This window comes from Rhodnius prolixus, unplaced genomic scaffold, assembly GCF_049639745.1.
Source record: "Rhodnius prolixus isolate KJV_2025 unplaced genomic scaffold, Rpr scaffold_13, whole genome shotgun sequence".
Taxonomy (NCBI): domain Eukaryota; kingdom Metazoa; phylum Arthropoda; class Insecta; order Hemiptera; family Reduviidae; genus Rhodnius; species Rhodnius prolixus.
Genome location: NW_027411583.1, coordinates 10,681,833 through 10,698,978, shown reverse-complemented (window position 1 = coordinate 10,698,978; position 17,146 = coordinate 10,681,833). Strand labels below are relative to the sequence as shown.

Genomic DNA, 17,146 nt, shown 5'->3' with positions numbered 1-17,146 from the left:
AAGCTCGTCATTGTATAAATAGAATCGTAAAAAATAATAGTTCCACTTCATTCCCTGGAAATTTTAGAATACAATCTCAAGTTAAAACCATCCAACTACATACAAATCTCAAATTTACCAAAAATAAATGTATAATTTTTCATTTCTTTCATCAAAATAGAAATAATGAATAAGTGTTCAAATTGAAATAAACACAATTAATGCAATAACAAATTATATTTCTTGATTATTTAATTTTTTTTACAAATGAATTTTATTTTATATCATATTACCTGCCTCCTGTTACTTCTTTAAGTAAAATATACTCATAAAACAGTAAAAGAAATGAGTTGATTTTTAAAATATATATATTCTGAAATGGAAGTTTATTACTTTCTTTAGAATAATTATGTTTAAGTTATACATGGAAAAAATAATATCTTGAAACTTAAAAAATAGAACTGAAATACCATCTCGAACAATTTTCATTAACATTCAAAACCATCAGTACTTTATATGATTACAAATCATGCAATGAAATAATTAATTTTAATCCCCCCGTAATTATTCAAGATGATTTCTTTCCTTTAAGAGAAGAAAAAAACCTACTTATTTCATTTTTGTAATAGCTGAAAATCGAGATTTCTTTTTTAAATTTTCGCATGGCTATAAGTGTGAATAAAATAAAAACTCCGACAAAAGAATTAACCTAAAAAAAAATAAAGAGAAAGAAAAGAACATACTTTTAAATTTATTGCTACAAAATCCTGATTGGCAAAAAGTGTGATTTTACTTGGCTATTACACACAAAATAAAATTCGGCATAAAATAACACTTTCCTTTTTATTTAATTTAAGAAAAGAGTAAGAAATTCGTTTTTATAATTAATACAAAGCGCTAGTGATTCAATAAAGAAAAATAATAAAGTTGGGCCTTGTAAAATTGAGTGAATCATTTAGAAGTCATCTATATAGACATTATATGTATGTATATATGGATGTTAATATACATATATATAATTATGTTTATATAAAGGAACATATAAATATGTTTTTGTTTAATTATTACAATGCGCTTGTTTTCAACTGTCCATTGCATAGCGGCGTGTCCATTCTTTAGCATTGCGAATAGCTTCAGCTTCATCTACTTTCCATAATTCTGCTACATCGTTAGCTAAGGGATCGTCAGGATTTGGAGCACTTAATAATGCTTGTATTGATAGTAATACAGTACGAATTTGTAGAGCTGGACTCCATTTATCTTTCAATATATCCAAACAAATTCTTCCCAATCTATCAATGTTAGGATGATATATTTTCGTCACAAATCTAACCTTAGGTGCGGACATAGGATAATCTTCAGGTAGAAAAAGTTCTAATTTAAATAAACCACCTTCAAATGGTGAATCATCCGGCCCAGTAACTATAACGTGAAAATATCTAGCATTACTATCATCTGGAACAGCGCTAATGCCAGGCACAGGTTCTTGAAGTAATCTCTGTGTCTCTTTAATAATTCGGCGAGGTAGAGAAACCATAATTCTCAAACCAGATCACTAAATGCACACTTCAAAAAAAAGAGTAATAAACTGATTTTTGTTAAAATAAAATAAATGGAAACTTATCAAAAAAATAAGCCGGACTACAATATTAATAAATATAGTACTAAAAACTAGATAGGAAAGGTTAACAACTGTTGCCTGCTTCCAAAATGGCGTACTGAACCTACCAATTACCCATCATGCTTAGCACCCTAAATCATTAAAGTAACTTTTAGAATATAAATTCAAAAATTGTTTTTTTCAGTTTCGTGTTTTCATGTTAGTGAGAAGATCTAATGCCTTTTAAATGAATTATTATACAAATTAGAAACAAGTGTGAGATATAATCTAGTTAATCCGCTGTAGACAACTTAAATTTTTGAATGTCTTGTTTTAATAACTTTTATTTGAAACTGACTTATACTTCAAATTTCATTAACATTTTTTTTTAGAAGAGAAAACCAATAACTCATTGATGATTTTTAAAAGTGAGGTAAGAAAAAAATATTACAAATGCAACTTCATTTTTCTGCCTCAATTTTTGTTGAAATATATTGCTTGTTAGAACTTATGAAATTAGTTTTTCCCAATTACTTAATTGATAATAGAATTTTCATATAGATCGCACAAAATCGTTATATACGTATAGTATATTATTTGGAGGAGCAAGTAGAAATGTCAACAATCTATACAAATAAATATAGCTGTGTGAAGTTCTCAATCTTTAGCTTCTTTCCTTTGAAATTTGCAGAATCTAATGCAACTTCAGCCGTAGGTGCTGAATTAAATACTTGCATAAATTCTAAAATTAAACTAGATTAATAAGTAATCACAATTAAGGAGCTGATGTGGTGCTGCATTACCTCTGCACTGTCGGCACATCTAATTTTATAAAACATTATTTAACGTGAACAAATAAATTTCTTTTGCCATTTAAAATCAACTCCATTCCAATTTGATAAGATTAAAAACATAGCTTGAATTGAGTTCGTAAAATTTTTTCTTTGAATGACTGTAGAGTACAAACACCTTACTATGCTAAACTGTAATAACAACATACTAATCTCTCCGTTAAATTCAATTGACATAAGCTTAATAAAACAATTTTGTTTAAATCTGATTTAATCAGATTGAAGCGAGGAATCAAACTTGAGGAAATTCAAAGAAACTCAGAATTGTTGGATATTCAGTGTGTCCATAAAACATTGAATGGACGATATACTTAAACCCTGTTCAATGTTACCTGCACCAGTGCTATTTAATGTTATTAAAATATTTACTAAAATAAGGTTGTTAGGTAAAAATAAAATTAAAATTACGCACCAAAGCAGTTTATTTTTAGAAAATTTGTTCACAATGTTTTACCATGTAATCTTAGCCTGCACTATCAATACACTTTTGAGAAATCACTTCATTCCGAATGGTAACTGGCTGTGAACTGTTCCCAAAATCCTCTTTCCAAGTAATGAGCAAAAAAAAGAAATTGAGCACTGCCTAATGATTAGATTTCTTTGTCTCCACGTAAATGGTTTAGTGTTCTCATTATTAGTACTACTAAATTGAACTTCAGTTTACTTTCTAGATCATTAAATTTTAATAATTGCCTATAAAAAGATATATTTTCTTAACTGTTACTTTGCTTTTTGTTCATTTGATTACTATTTTGAGTGAAAATATGCCTACTGATGTAAATGTGTAATTTGACTCAATTTGTTTGAGGCATTCCCACTAAGCTGCGTTACATTAGGCCATTATTTGTAAACAAATAAATAAATAAATAAAGTGTCACAAAATTGCTTCTTAAGGAATATAGGAAGATTCTGTTTCTACATTAAGCTGCTTACGTCTGGTTCAAAACACTTGGAGGAGGCATTTTCAGCCCGGAAAGAACACTAAAATAAAAAGAATAGAAACGGGTACTGGCATCAAAGATAAGCTTCAGATAAATTAGGGCTGACTCTCTTCTCAGTCACAACTTGAATTCCAAAAACTGCCAAAGCATCCATTGTCTTGAGCATTGTTGATGAACGAAGTGAAATCCTTCCCCAAATCCGGTGTAATTCTTAGTATTAAGCAATGAACTATGTCAGGAAGACATCTAGACTAAGTGAATGATTTGATGCGTAAATTGTATTGCCTAAACAGGCAGCCTTAATTTTGACCTGGGTACTATCTTGCTGTAATTATATTATTATATTTACCTTGATAAGTTTAAAATTATCTGTTTTTTTTTATTCAATTTTAGATACATAGTCCAATATTCCTTTACGTCTTTAAACTAGTATGTAGTAAATATCGCATTCACTGATAAAACGAATTCGTTTAAAAGAAATTAATTATTCGACATTTTGGACTAAATAGTATGATTAAAAAGATGCCTTAAAGAATTACCTGATGCAATTTCATGTAAGAAAATAATGGTTTTTGTTTTGACTAGCTTAAAAATTCAAAAATATTTTCGGGCATTTCCAGGAGAATGTGTTGGAAACATGTGTAATGGTTTTGCTGGAAATTATTGTGAAAATCTAAAAAGAAATCTACAAGGTAAGGAAAAATTTGAATTTATAAACTTACTATATGCATTTACAGGAACTATAATGATTATTGGTTGATTCCAATGAAAACCTTTGACCAGCTGAAATGTAGGTAGATCCGCACTTCATTAATCTCATCATAAAGAAATATTTTTCATTTTTCTTACGAATAGTAATAGAAATATTTAATCTTAATCAGGTTTTCGAAATAAGTAGATGCATTGATTCTGAGATCTCATCGGAATTATCCACATTTAGAAACTAAACAGGAAAAAGTTGTTTTAACAGATTTGTCTGTAACATGTGATCAGCACTCAAAAATACAGGAATTCGTGTAAAATCCAATTTATCATATTGACTTAGTGTCATCAAAGGATTGCATTTCATGGTTTCATCCAAATCAGTCCGAGATTAGATCATGAGTGATTAAAAAATAATTTAAAAATACACTATCCAAGAAATCTATTTATTACTATTATTTCTCTCAAATAACTGAGAAAAAAATAAATAAATTGTGCGAACTGATCTAATAAACAAATAAAAATATATAAAAACAAACTGAAATAGCAAGATCAATAAATTCTAACAACATTTATGTTCTTCGTAAATATATAATTGGAAGAATCGATAAAACGGGGGATGTGCAAATTTTAAGGTTTCTCTTTAATTGTTACATTCAATAATCATTACATAATCATACATATATACGTATATTACAAAATACATTTAATATTTTTGAGAGCGCATTTATTAATAAATAATTTAATAAATTGCAATTTTACTCATAAATGTTTAATTCGTTAGACTAGAAATCAATTTGAAATATTAAACAAAATAAATAAATAGATTAATATTGTTCTGAACAGTACTTTGTATTAGTAGAGCCTTTGTTTTGTATTTGTCCACTGAATGTAAATCTTAATCTTGTATATTTGAATAATACAATTAATATTTTTTTATAGTAACATACTGAATCGTGTGATACTTACAAAAATATATTTGTACAGAAAATAAATGCTCTAGAGCATTTTTTGAACTTAATTTCTGTTGGCGTTCAATGCATAGTAGATACAACTTCTACATCGTGACGCCTGACGAGCCGATGGAGCACCGCATCCTAAAGTATATTAGCAATCCGTCAATTTCCACGTGATTGACGAAAGCCGCCAAAAAAATAAAACTTAAATAAAATTTTCCCACCAAAAAAATATTTTTTGAAGATGAAACTGCTTGTTATAGTTCCTCATTTATTCTCATTCTCATTTATTGCAGAACAAGAGACGATTAAGCGCGAAGCGTTTTATTCTCAGACAGATTTCGGAGGTTCATTAATTTTTCAGAATCTCTTGCACATTTTTACTGTTCATGGTTTTCTGTTACGCAATAATTACACAGAACAGTACGTGTGACACTATGTTTGAATTGTTAAACATTCTGACAGCATATCTGGGAGGGAGCAGCATCGTAGTGAAATCAATTTTTATTCAAACTAGAAACCACTGTTTCTGAGGAGCAAAGTGAAGAGATTAATAGATTGTGAAAGAAAACGTCGCTTAGGGGTTTCATCAGGTAAAAAAGAGCAGACCTAACGTTACGCTTTGCGATGTTAGGTTGCCTTGTCACCACGAAGACTCTTTGAGAAAGACATATTAATTATTTTTTTACATTTAATGTTCTATTATTTCTGATCGCAATTAAAGATCAAGATATAATACTTGCGTGGCACTTATACTACCGCAGATACTTAATATGGCCGATGCTAAAACATATACGGTCGTAGTGCCAGCCAAACTGACCACACTGCCAATGATTAATGATAATATAAACTGAGCTAGAAATACCATACTTCCGACTAATGCTATATCCGTGCCAAGTCCTCGAACGTGTTTACTGGCATTTTCACTGTTTTCAAACTGCGAACAAAAACAAAAGAAAAATAACACGTTACCTCTTAAACCTGTGGTATTTTCACATAACAAATTTCTGAACTGAAAACATATTACCTTAGTGCTAATTGTAACCTTTATTTTTTATAATAACTAGATTTTGAAAACCTGCTAGGATTAATTAGTGGTGATGATTTTTACAAAGATTTGCCTTTATGGGAAATGGAACTCGTAAAAAAGTGAGGAGAGGAGTAAGTGGGAAGTTTTTGTGGTTCTGTATGTTTTGTAAGTTCTTTCATTGAGAATTGATCCGGCAGTTAAGAAAAAAAAAAAAAAACATTTAAGAACTAGATGGCTCGGATAGCCGTCAGATAAACATTTAATGTTATTTAAAAGAACCTACCTTATTCGTGGAATGATAATGAGCAACTAGAAGATAGGGCATTGTGAACAAAGTTGAGTACATAACACCGGCTGTCCATGAAAATATGATAACTGCTACTTTATTCTGTAATATTGCCATCAATATCATGCCAAATCCGAAGAAGGCTGTCCCTCCAACATACACCAACTTCGCCCTGGAAACAATATAAAATACATCAAAATTTTCCTCTAAGTCCATCCAAGATATTTTGGTTAGCTGTGTAATAAGCAGGCCTTGTTAAAACTGTCCGGTAGGACAGTTGTATAAGGGTTGATCGTCAAAAGCTGCACGAAAAAGCGTAACGTTGAAAAACACCCAACTTTGACCATTTTTTTTTCTCTTTTTCTATAGTAGTTATAATTTCCAAATTTTCTTTAAAATATAGAGAAAATCCTCCTTTATAACTGTATTTTTTTTTTGCAACAACATAGATTAAATAGATTTCAAGAAATACGTTGCTGAAAATGGGCAAAAACGGCATTTTAAAAAAATCTTCTGCTTGTTCGTTACCTTTTTTTTGTAAACAACGTAGCGCCTAAACGCGCGAACCGATTTTCATGATTGTGAAATATAAGTAGCCATTCTGATAAGAGAGCAGCAAGAAGATAAGGTCATCTTGAATGAAATCAATCTTTGTTGAGATAACTTAATAAAATATACAACCTCTAATTCGAACTTTATTAATGAAACTGTAATTATGCCGAACGTATTTAATTAAAGCCGACTTTCACTAAAAAAGTTCATAACGTAAGTTTTTATAATTCAAAAATACTTACCTAAATTTTTTTATTAATCTTTCAATGATGAGTGAATAGCATGCACATGATAATGAATACATGGACATGCCCCAGCATCCGAATCTAACTCCTTCTTGGTACAAGAGAAATTCAAGTGAACCTTCGGGTGCCTAAAACAATCACCTTCATTTATAAAAACTAATTTTATTAAGAAAAAATGCATTAAAAAAAAGAAGAAAAAAAAATTACCTTTGGATTACCTCCAAATACAGCCTCACCAACGTAATCAGTAAAGTTCAACGAATAGCAGACATGTGCCATCCAGCAGAATAAATTAGTGACGCACAATATTCTCAAGGAGTTCGGCATGTAAACTATTGACAGAAGATATTCTTTTAAAGATGGCGGTTGTGTGTCTACCTGTAAATAAAAGAAGTTGAAGTTGTTATTTTTTAAAGAAAGCTTTACCGCTTTTATGAGATTATGTAGCGACTACTGGAGTTTTTTTTTTAATGTTTTGTTAATTTTTGCACTTTTTTACTTTTTCATCTAGCAGAAGATAAACCACCTCATTACATCCTCATAATTTATTATTGCTAATTAGCTTAAATCTTAGATAAATTAAAATTCTGTTAGTCATCATGTGATTGTAATGATTTTCACGTCTATATCTTCGAGTATTAACAGTGCCTTTAAGTTAGTCGATAGGTTTGTTTCTCTCTCACCCCTCAGGATCACTTTTATGTGGAATATTGTTTTATATTTTTGCCCTTATAAAGTTCGAGCTCAAACTTTACTTTCCTAACCTATGATAAGTTTACATATTTTTTGTATTACGTGAGTGTTGTATTGATCTTAATTCTTTGTGTTTACTTTTTGTTTCAGAGTATACTTATAAATGAATATTGATCAATTCATACTCAAAAAAGTGGCCTGCAGCTCTCAAGAGATAGTCTATTAGCAGCATTCTAATTATGTGTGTCTGCTATCTAAAAATTATTTTTGAATCAGTTACAGCTTCACACAACAGATTACCGCAGGCCGTTTTATCATGGAATAAGCCATATTATGCTGTGTTTAATATACAAAGAGGAACTTTCTTAATTTTTCACACAAGGTAAATAACTTGTTATTATTTAACGGCAAATTCATGCGTCAAAAGCACTTTTACTAAAGTTAACAAAAGGTTTTTGCAATGATTGTTATGTAGGAATAGATTCGAGAAAGAAATAGCGCCGGAAACAAACTTTGTTTGTTCCATTTATGTGATATCACTTTTATTCTTATAACGGGACCTAAGATTTGAGATAAAGAAATCTATCAGCTGGGTACTGTTTTTTTCCTACTTTAACTTCCACTAATTGCGATGCCAAATTATTGAAAACGAGTTTTTACCGTAAATATCCGTAAAGGTCCTCTAAAATCCAAAAAGAGGTTTTTAGCAAATTATTCCCCTTCAACTCTCTCAGTATGATAGTCTTTAAGTGTCCTATCAATTACAAAATGCTAACAAGGATTAAATGAGTATCTCATTAGAGAGACTAAAATAGCTTCAAAATTTTAAAAGAAATTTATACCTGGAATGATTCAGGCGATTGAGGTGTAGTCACCTGATGTGGTGTACCATTTTCTTTGTTTGGTACTTCCGTTACAATATCTTCGGTTTTTATTTCATTTGTAAAACTAGTATCCTGGAAAATTTTCAGAGCAACTGAATTAAATATTTGCCAGGAAATAGAAAATCGTATTAACATTAAGTCTACTCACTTGTTCTTGAATTTTGGTTGAATTAGAGACTGTACCGTAGTTTTCATTTTCTTTGGGAATTGGCGTTTCCTCGTTACAGTTCTTAGTCTTAGTAGTCTGAAACTTTTGAAATATTTATTATTGTATTATTTATTTTAGACATATTGTCAATAAATAAGTGTTGATTACTATTTATTGTAATACACATAAATGTTGACGCTAAAATAATCAAACAAATTTACAAAATTAATTAAAAAATAATCATAATACCCTTTTAAATGACCTATCAAAATAGTGCAATAATTAAATAATGAAACAAAATTAATCAAACTAATAGAAAATTAAAAAACAAATAAAACTATACGCATTTTTAATGAAACGCTACAAATATGTTTTAGAAAAAGATCTTTAGTAAATAAACTTTTTTTAGCAATTTAAGTGCATGTACAGTTAAATAACTCTTAATAAAAGAAAAAGTAGTGACGTACCTGTAAATTATAATTTTAATTAGAAAAACAATAGTAAAACTCTCAAGTCTAAAATATTGTGATTATATTGGTGTAATGAAATTAACTTAACACTTTCTCAAATATTGTGCTTTATTATTAATTTTTTCATTAATAGTGAGTCTCCATCGGCAGGTATTGGTACCTATGATGAACCTTAGTAGTCTACGGCCGAGTTGGGTGTCAGGGTACAGACTTACAGAGGCCGACAAGATGGTAAAGGAAAAGACTTCTTAGAAACCTTTCGAGAGAAGTGAATAAGTTGGAAATGCTATATAACTGGAGCAGATAGTTACAAGAGCGCGGAAACAATCCTGAAAACGTGCAGGTAATCATGCAATTTCACGATTATAAAGTCTGCTTTGGCGTTCTTTCTTAAGAGGATTGCTGATATGTGTGTGTCAATGGTACGGCCTGTAGTCCTTTTTTTGGTCGATAATTCAGTTGACTTCTGCTTGATAAAAAGAGTGTTCGGTCAGTTCTAGTAGCGGTGTACTTTGGTAAATGGCAGAAGAAGGAGCTTTTTTTAACCAAATAATTATCGGAAATCACAGCAGGTTCTGCTGACGACGAGAAAAGCTGGTCCTGCGATATAAGCTAGTAATTTTGTAGCAGCCTTCAGATTCGTTTTAAAAAAAATTTAAGACTGCTTTGTCTCTGAGTGGCCTACAGTTTGACAGGTGAAATCATTGGAGATTTTGCTGCGTCGCATATTACGTATGAGAGCGTTTTTTTAGGCTCCAGTTTTTTTTTTTTAGTAAGGTAGTCATGATCTTTTTCGTCGCTTTCATTAAGTGCAACAGTAACATATTAATAATAGACACGTGAGAGTGTGCTTTTTCCGAGCTTTTTGTCTTTCAGTGAGTAATACTATTTTTTTGAACAAAACCTGCAAATCGGAAGTGCCAAATTACTGAAAAAGTTTTTTGGGTTTGTCCAAAGGAAAAAATTCATTACGCGAATAGCGGAAAAAAGAAAGTCGTGCTTTTCACTTTAGATTTTTGTTTTGTTTTTCTATTCACTAACGGAAAAACTAACCAAGTTCATTCTTTCGTTCAAGACGTAAAGTGGTATTTCTGCGAAACTAGTTATTGTGAATATCACGCACAATATGAAGATAACTGTGATCAGCGTGAAGGCAGCTTTCACGTGTCCCCCGAGTAATTTACCTAGAACAAAAAATATTAAATAACGTTATTTTTCGAATAAAAATATATAAATCAATAAATTTCGTGGACAAAAAATTTATTTTAAGAATATTGTTTTAAAAAAAAAAATCTTACCAATAATTGTGATATCCCAATTGAAGCCACCCATAGCGTAGCCAATAAAGCCACCAAGACCGGCCATAATGGTAAAAGTACTCAAACCTCTTGCATGGTCCTCTGAAATCGATTTGAGAAGCGATATTATTTGATAATTTTAAAGAATAATTTAGACTTTTTTTTTTGAAACAAAATATGGTTGTCTAAAAAGTTGATAGGTCTCAGTTTACACACTTAGCCACGCAATTTCATTCATTTCAAAATCAATTAGATATTCAATTCTTTCGCTTGAAGATTAATTGTCTACATTATCAGGATTCCGCTGATTTGTCTTATCCAAAGCATACAAATTTTTGCCTCGAATAACACGATTTAACCAAAAGTATATGAACTTAGATATCATCTGTACGGTGAAGTCTAATGTTTTCCACGTAAAACAAGAAAAGCCAAGTTTAAGCCTCAAAAACTTAAGAATAGAATTTCGGATACTTTCCAGAGCAATAAAACGCTGTGTATAACAAAGTTTTTGGCAGTATAGGTTTTTGAAGTCTTTGGTGTTTCTAAAAATAGATCCCTAGTAGAGAGAAGGACTTCTTACAGATGGAATCTACACATTATTTTGATTATTATCTATTCCTCTTTCACATCCTTATCGTTTCAAAGCTTTTCAGTTTGGATATCTGAAAGCAGTGAGTATTTGGAACACTAATGTTCATGCATAAATGCACTTCATTTATTTTTATTGTGAAGCACGATATCCGAACACGGCCCTGCCAGCTGTCGCCATACTGTATCGCAGAAATTTATTAACATTATACAATGCGTAATTAGGCTTACCTGGAACGGTGACATCTAGTAGATAAGCTCTGGATGGACTCTGGCAAGCATCTGCATCAAAATCTAGTAGTACAGTACCTAATATTGTAAACACCACTCCCCAAGGATGATCCGCTGTAGGATCTGTTAGTGTTTCATTGTTCGAGGATGCGTTGAAACTTCTGTCACGATATATATCACCCAGTTGTTTTCCTAAATCTTTACCATTTGGTACTAGTAAAAGACCTGTTAATGTAAAACTTGAAATCAAAATGATGTAACGTGTAAACATATTTTTTTTGTTTTTTACTAATCAAAATAATGTATTTTGTAAGCCTAAAAGACTAACCTAAAAGGATGCCAACAGACAGCAACAAAATGAATGGCCTTCTACGGCCAAATTTTAGGTTACATTTATCGCTTAACGATCCTAGAACTGGTGTTAGAAAGAAACCAACCAACGGTGATAAAGCCCAAACCATGGTCATTCTAGTGTGATCGATTCCAATTTCTAAGAGTGTAGGCGAAACGAACGCTGTTTCAGCGGCATATGAAAATTCAATGCCCATGACGGCTGCAGATACTCTGACCAGTTCCCCCCAGTTCTTTTTCCTGCAAAAATTGTGAAAAACTATATAAACACCTATGTAATTGAGCAATTTCAATAAACATGCTCATTGAGATAAATAATAGTATTCTATTCAATATTAAGTCAAATGTTTCAGCATAAAAATATTTTACCTAAAAATATGTTCATAATCTTCTGGTTTTGATTCCTCTTTCTGTTGCTGGGGTGCCGGTTGATGACTAAGCACGGATTTTATATCAATAGCCGAAGCTTCTTCCTTCCAAGTTTTCACTTTCTCCCGAAATTCATCCCTAATTACGTGAAATCTACCGGCCACTCCTTGATATTCTGATAGTTTATCCATATTCTATTTTATGTTTGGATATCTGAAATAATTTCTGTATTTTATTTACAACTATACGATAGAAATAATACGATAGTAATAATATTCTTCTGATATAATTTACTTATTATTAGTTTGTGTAAATATTTACAACTTTGTTGTGATCTAAACTCTTAGTATAGAAAGTATCAAGGCTTGCATGTGTGTGTGTTGATGATTTATAATTCTTTAATTGTTCTGGTCATAGTATAATTAGGAAGTATTATATGGAGTTAGTTGGATGGTATTTAAAATTGTCTAAATATAGATGGCATCATAATAACACAGGCTCCGTATGTCACTCTTTTAGTTTTGAAAATTCTTTGATTCTTTGTTGCTGTTTGGTTTAATTTTCTTCTCCATTTTTATTTTTTCAAATAAAGTAAATTTTAGTTCGTTGTATTTGGTGTCTGATTCATAAGGAAGAAAGAATATTGCCAAATTCAGCCATTATTTTTTATTTTTGTCAATCTTTTGACATAGTCACCTAGGTCAAAAGGTCGCCAAAAAAAATATGACTGAAATTGGCTGTATTCTTTCTTCCATACAAAGAAGGTAAAATATTGCTGTCATATCAGATTTTCAAATTGCAGTTCTTATCAAAAATACCTACTCGTTACAGGTATCCTGAGTCAGAAATTTTTTTTTTTTTTTTAGAAAATGACCTGTAAAATCTATAAATTGCTGCAACCTGAAATTTGAATTGTTTAGATTGAGATATCCCTCTCTGGGGATTGAATTGGGTTCTGAATAAGCTAGCGATTGAAATATTAACAGAGGAAGTATCATTTTACTGAATTGATTTTATTATTTTGAAATTTTTCTCAGAAATGGAATTTAAAGGTTTTCTATAATCATTCACACACCCAAATTCCCCTATATTCATAACTTTTATTTGAAAAATTTACCAGGAGAAATGGATTAAGAGCTCCTTTGGAGAGGGAGTAAGTTTTTTCATCTAAGGAACCATTTGTGTATAATGTACGGTTCAGTTGGTTGATTTAATACTATAGTATTTAAACTAAAGTCAGTAATCTACATTTTTGTACGTAATTTTGTTTTTAAGCTATTATATCTTAATGATTTTATATAGGGTTATTAGAATTTGAATGTGGAACGTTTTATATTTATTTTATTTCAGTTTAAATAACAATAAAATGCCACTAAATATTATTTATTATGTTTACTTTTGTTTAAATTTAAAAAAGGTGATAAGAGCGCAATCCTTCCACTCAGGAGAAGTAAGAGAAAGTGAAATATCTCTCACTCGACACACTGAACACTCCACATGACTTTCTCAGACCACAGTTTCTGGTTTGTAGAAAATTGTAGTTTTGGATTAAAAAAAAAGCAAAAGTTCAATAATATGTTTCAACAGAAAAAAAGAATAATAAAAACTGATTCTATTGAATGTAGCTTGACGTCATAGCTTTCCCAGAACCTCACTATAATTATTGTTGTTTTCTGGAAACATTTTCAAAAACTAAAGTGATGTTTTTGGGAAGTTATGCTTAAGTTTTAATGAAAATCATCTGTTTGCCTGTTTAGTCTAGATAAAAAAAATGTAAAAAGAATTTTTTGAACGCCGGCTAAATAAAGTAGCGTTGAAAATGTGTTGCTAAAATTGCCGAGTTTGATGAAAAACTCCACTACCGAGAATACCATTTTTCTGAATGGATTTTCATTATTATTATTATTATTTAAGATTTTCTTAATGTTGGCTATTACGATTTTATTTAAACATTCGTGCACTAGTTGCATATTAATAGATCCTATAACTTTCGTTTAAAAATTTTCCAGGAACATTCGATTAATGGAAAAAGAAGTGATTAGATGTTCCTCTGAATTGTTTTTTTTTTCCTTTTTTTTTTTTTTGCACTGCCTTCATATGAAAGTTGGCTGGCCGGAAGTGTTACTTTACCAAACATAGTTTTCCGCACTTTAAAATTGTCTAGCAAGCCGCTCCAACGATTTTATAATCTAAACTTTGTATAGCGATTTACAAACCCGAAGAGATACTTAAAACATATTAAGCAAACATTCCGATTAAGGGTACTTCTGAGGCAGAAGTAGTAGATTCCTTACTATGATTTAAATTTGAGTGAAACGTTTGGAGTTCGCAGATTGAGCTAGCCATTTCTGCAGTAAGTGAAAATGGTTTGTTTGTTCACAATAATTTTTTTTTTTTTACCATTGAAATCTTCGAGTTTTATCAAATTGTTTTCATTTTGTTCACTTATTAATTGAATTGCTGTTTATCACAGTATAATATAAGGATTTGCCATTGAGTTTACAAAATCCTTATATTTCCTATGATAATAATTTTATTTTGATGAAAAAATGTATTTAAGGTTAGGGGGGGGGGACATCTCTCTTAGGGTTGAATTTTAGAGTTGGGAAGAAATGAGCGAGTACAGTTTATGCAATCTGGGCCATGTAGAGGATGTCTACCACTAAATTGCCGTTTGTCCTGTTTTAGACGAGTTCAGAATAGTAGATGTTTTGGGACAAAACAGTTAAGTGAATTCCCAAATTCTTGAGTACTTGAATGCTAGGGATTGGACACAGCTTAATATGTATTGTATATGCGCAGATAGATATCGGAAGTTGAACAATTTAATTATTAGTTTCTACTCTTAAATTCATGAATTTTATTTTTGGTTCTGTATCAAGTTGGAATTTTAGTCAGGTGCTTCTCAGCTGATGGACAAAGTCCATGCATTTGTGTTATGTATTGTAATTTTTCTTCATGTATTGTTTATTATAAATGGAAAATATACACATTGTTATTATTATTATTTTATTTTTTTTTTAATGATTTAAGGCGCGTCAACATCTCAGGTTATTGGCGCCCGGAGCTTTTTTTTTTTAGTGCACTGTCGGCCTCCGGACAGTGTTCTCTCGTTACAGGCAACACCGTCCATCACCGGGCAGTGAGCTGTAAGAAGCTCCTAGGAAGAGGAAATCTAAGGGTCAGCAGCTGGATTCGAACCCGGGAACTCCGCGCGGGAGTCCAGTACGCTAACCGCATAGCTAATCCCTTCCCTTATTATTATTAAGTGAATTGGGCGGCATTTATTTGGTATTTTATAATCATTTATTTTTATTTTCAAGCCGTATGGTTATTTATTTATTTATTTATTGTAGTAGGGTTTAGAGTTTAAGCTTTAACACTTTGTGAGGAAAATCCTGCTATTTTAAAGAAAAACACCTTATAAAAAAAACTAACTTTTAACCGAATAATTTTTCCAGGAAAATCGATTAAGGGCAGTTATTATGAGGTAGGGGCGCAGGATGCTTCCACCTGAAATGAGAGGAAATCATCGGGTATGTTCACATCAAATGTTTTCTTTCTTTTTTTCCTATTTAAAAACAAAATTTTGCCTTGATACAGTTAATTTTGTGGCCAAAAAAAAATAACTAAAATACAAATAAATGATAAAACAAAAAGAAAATTAATAATACTTACAGTAAGTTTAGAAAATAAAGCTGAATAAATAATTTCCCAACAAAAGTTGACTCCAGTTATCAGTTTTTAAAAAAAAAAACAGAATTGGCGTTCAGTTGAACACTTTGGTCTTCTTTTACCCAGAGGGCTCTGACCACAGTAGCGAGCTCTATAATTGAAAACTACTACTACTAGTCAGTGTTGGAAGAAGAATTCTGGAATATTTTTGCTCCCTCTCTTCTTCGCCATGATTGTGGTTTGATTAGTCCTTAATTAATTTCTTGTTATGTTATCTCAGCACTGAAATCATTAAATAAAAGAAAGAATTAAATATGATAAAGCTGTATTATGTGAAGATTATAAATGTGTGATTAAAAACACTTTTATTATACCAGTTTCTACAGGATTAACATAAAGATTACAGTATTATTCATTTTTATAACTTGTTTATAATGTTTTCGGGGTTATCTAAATTTTTTAGATTTTAATAAAAATTAAGTGCTTAAACTAGTTTTTCCCAAGAGTTATCATGGAATTCCTCCCCTCACTCTCTCTCTCTCACACACCCTCACTCTCTCACTCTTACTAGTAAGTAATAGGAATAGGGAAGAGATTAGCTATGCGGTTAGCGTACTGGATTCCCACGCGGAGGTCCCGGGTTCGAATCCAGTTGCTAACCCTTAGATTTTTTCTCTTCCTAGGAGCTTCTTACAGCTCACTGGCCGGTGATTGTAACGAGTGTTGTCTGTAACGAGGGAACACTGTCCGCAGGCCGGCAGTGCACTGAAAAAAGCTCCGGGCGCCAATAACCTGAGATGTTGACGCGCCTTAAATCATTAAAAAAAAAAAAAAAAAAAAATAGGAAGTATTCCGGATCATGTCAAATCTTCGAAACTGGAGTTTTTCTGAGATCACCGGAAATTGAATTTCACGAGAATGAAAAATCTGGTTGTAAACTCTCATTTATACAGGTTATATAACAATTCTGGAGGTTGTAATGTAAACAGCTACCCTGAAAGTGCAAGAGTGACTTCTCATGATGTTTGCTTTTGTAAGGGGACACTTAGTATAGTAAAGCTTTTAAAGGAAACCTCCTTGTAACTACAATCTTTAGAGCCAAACGAAAGAGTATAAATACCTGTTACCTTGATATAATTATCTTTAAAAAAAAATAATAAAATGAAAAAAAATTAAGGCGCGTCAACATTAAGAGTCATTGACGCCGAGACTTTTTTTTAATTTTTTTTTTTTTTTTGTGCACTGCCAGCCTCCGGACAGTGTTCTCTTTACAGACTGTACTGCCCATCACTGGAAA

The 17,146-nt window shown here is 31.2% G+C and overlaps 2 protein-coding genes across 5 annotated transcripts in view; both read right to left on the bottom strand.

The window, feature by feature from the left end:
• Window positions 1–197: 197 nt before the first annotated feature.
• On the bottom strand, window positions 198–1,684 carry LOC141448132 (ubiquitin-conjugating enzyme E2 N). The gene has a single exon (XM_074116247.1). The coding sequence runs from the start codon at window positions 1,514–1,516 to the stop codon at window positions 1,061–1,063; it is 456 nt and encodes a 151-aa protein (XP_073972348.1). The 5' UTR covers window positions 1,517–1,684; the 3' UTR covers window positions 198–1,060.
• A 2,814-nt stretch (window positions 1,685–4,498) lies between these two features.
• The window catches only part of lovit (loss of visual transmission), a 32,608-nt gene continuing 19,960 nt past the window's right edge, over window positions 4,499–17,146 (bottom strand). For 3 of the 4 annotated variants that reach the window (XM_074116192.1, XM_074116191.1, XM_074116194.1), the window contains exons 2-13: window positions 15,853–16,131; window positions 12,175–12,387; window positions 11,783–12,045; window positions 11,455–11,679; window positions 10,636–10,737; window positions 10,391–10,521; window positions 8,868–8,969; window positions 8,678–8,791; window positions 7,350–7,520; window positions 7,140–7,270; window positions 6,343–6,517; window positions 4,499–5,966 (exon numbers count right to left, since the gene is read on the bottom strand). In XM_074116192.1, the coding sequence (XP_073972293.1) occupies window positions 5,748–5,966; window positions 6,343–6,517; window positions 7,140–7,270; window positions 7,350–7,520; window positions 8,678–8,791; window positions 8,868–8,969; window positions 10,391–10,521; window positions 10,636–10,737; window positions 11,455–11,679; window positions 11,783–12,045; window positions 12,175–12,365 (1,824 nt within the window). In that variant the 5' untranslated portion in view covers window positions 12,366–12,387; window positions 15,853–16,131 and the 3' untranslated portion in view covers window positions 4,499–5,747. The remainder of the gene's footprint in view (window positions 5,967–6,342; window positions 6,518–7,139; window positions 7,271–7,349; window positions 7,521–8,677; window positions 8,792–8,867; window positions 8,970–10,390; window positions 10,522–10,635; window positions 10,738–11,454; window positions 11,680–11,782; window positions 12,046–12,174; window positions 12,388–15,852; window positions 16,132–17,146) is intronic. The other variant, XM_074116195.1, reaches the window with a different exon arrangement.

Excerpts from the sequence above, each read along its gene's own strand:
- LOC141448132 (XM_074116247.1), bottom strand. The coding sequence starts at position 1,516 with ATGGTTTCTCTACCTCGCCGAATTATTAAAGAGACACAGAGATTACTT.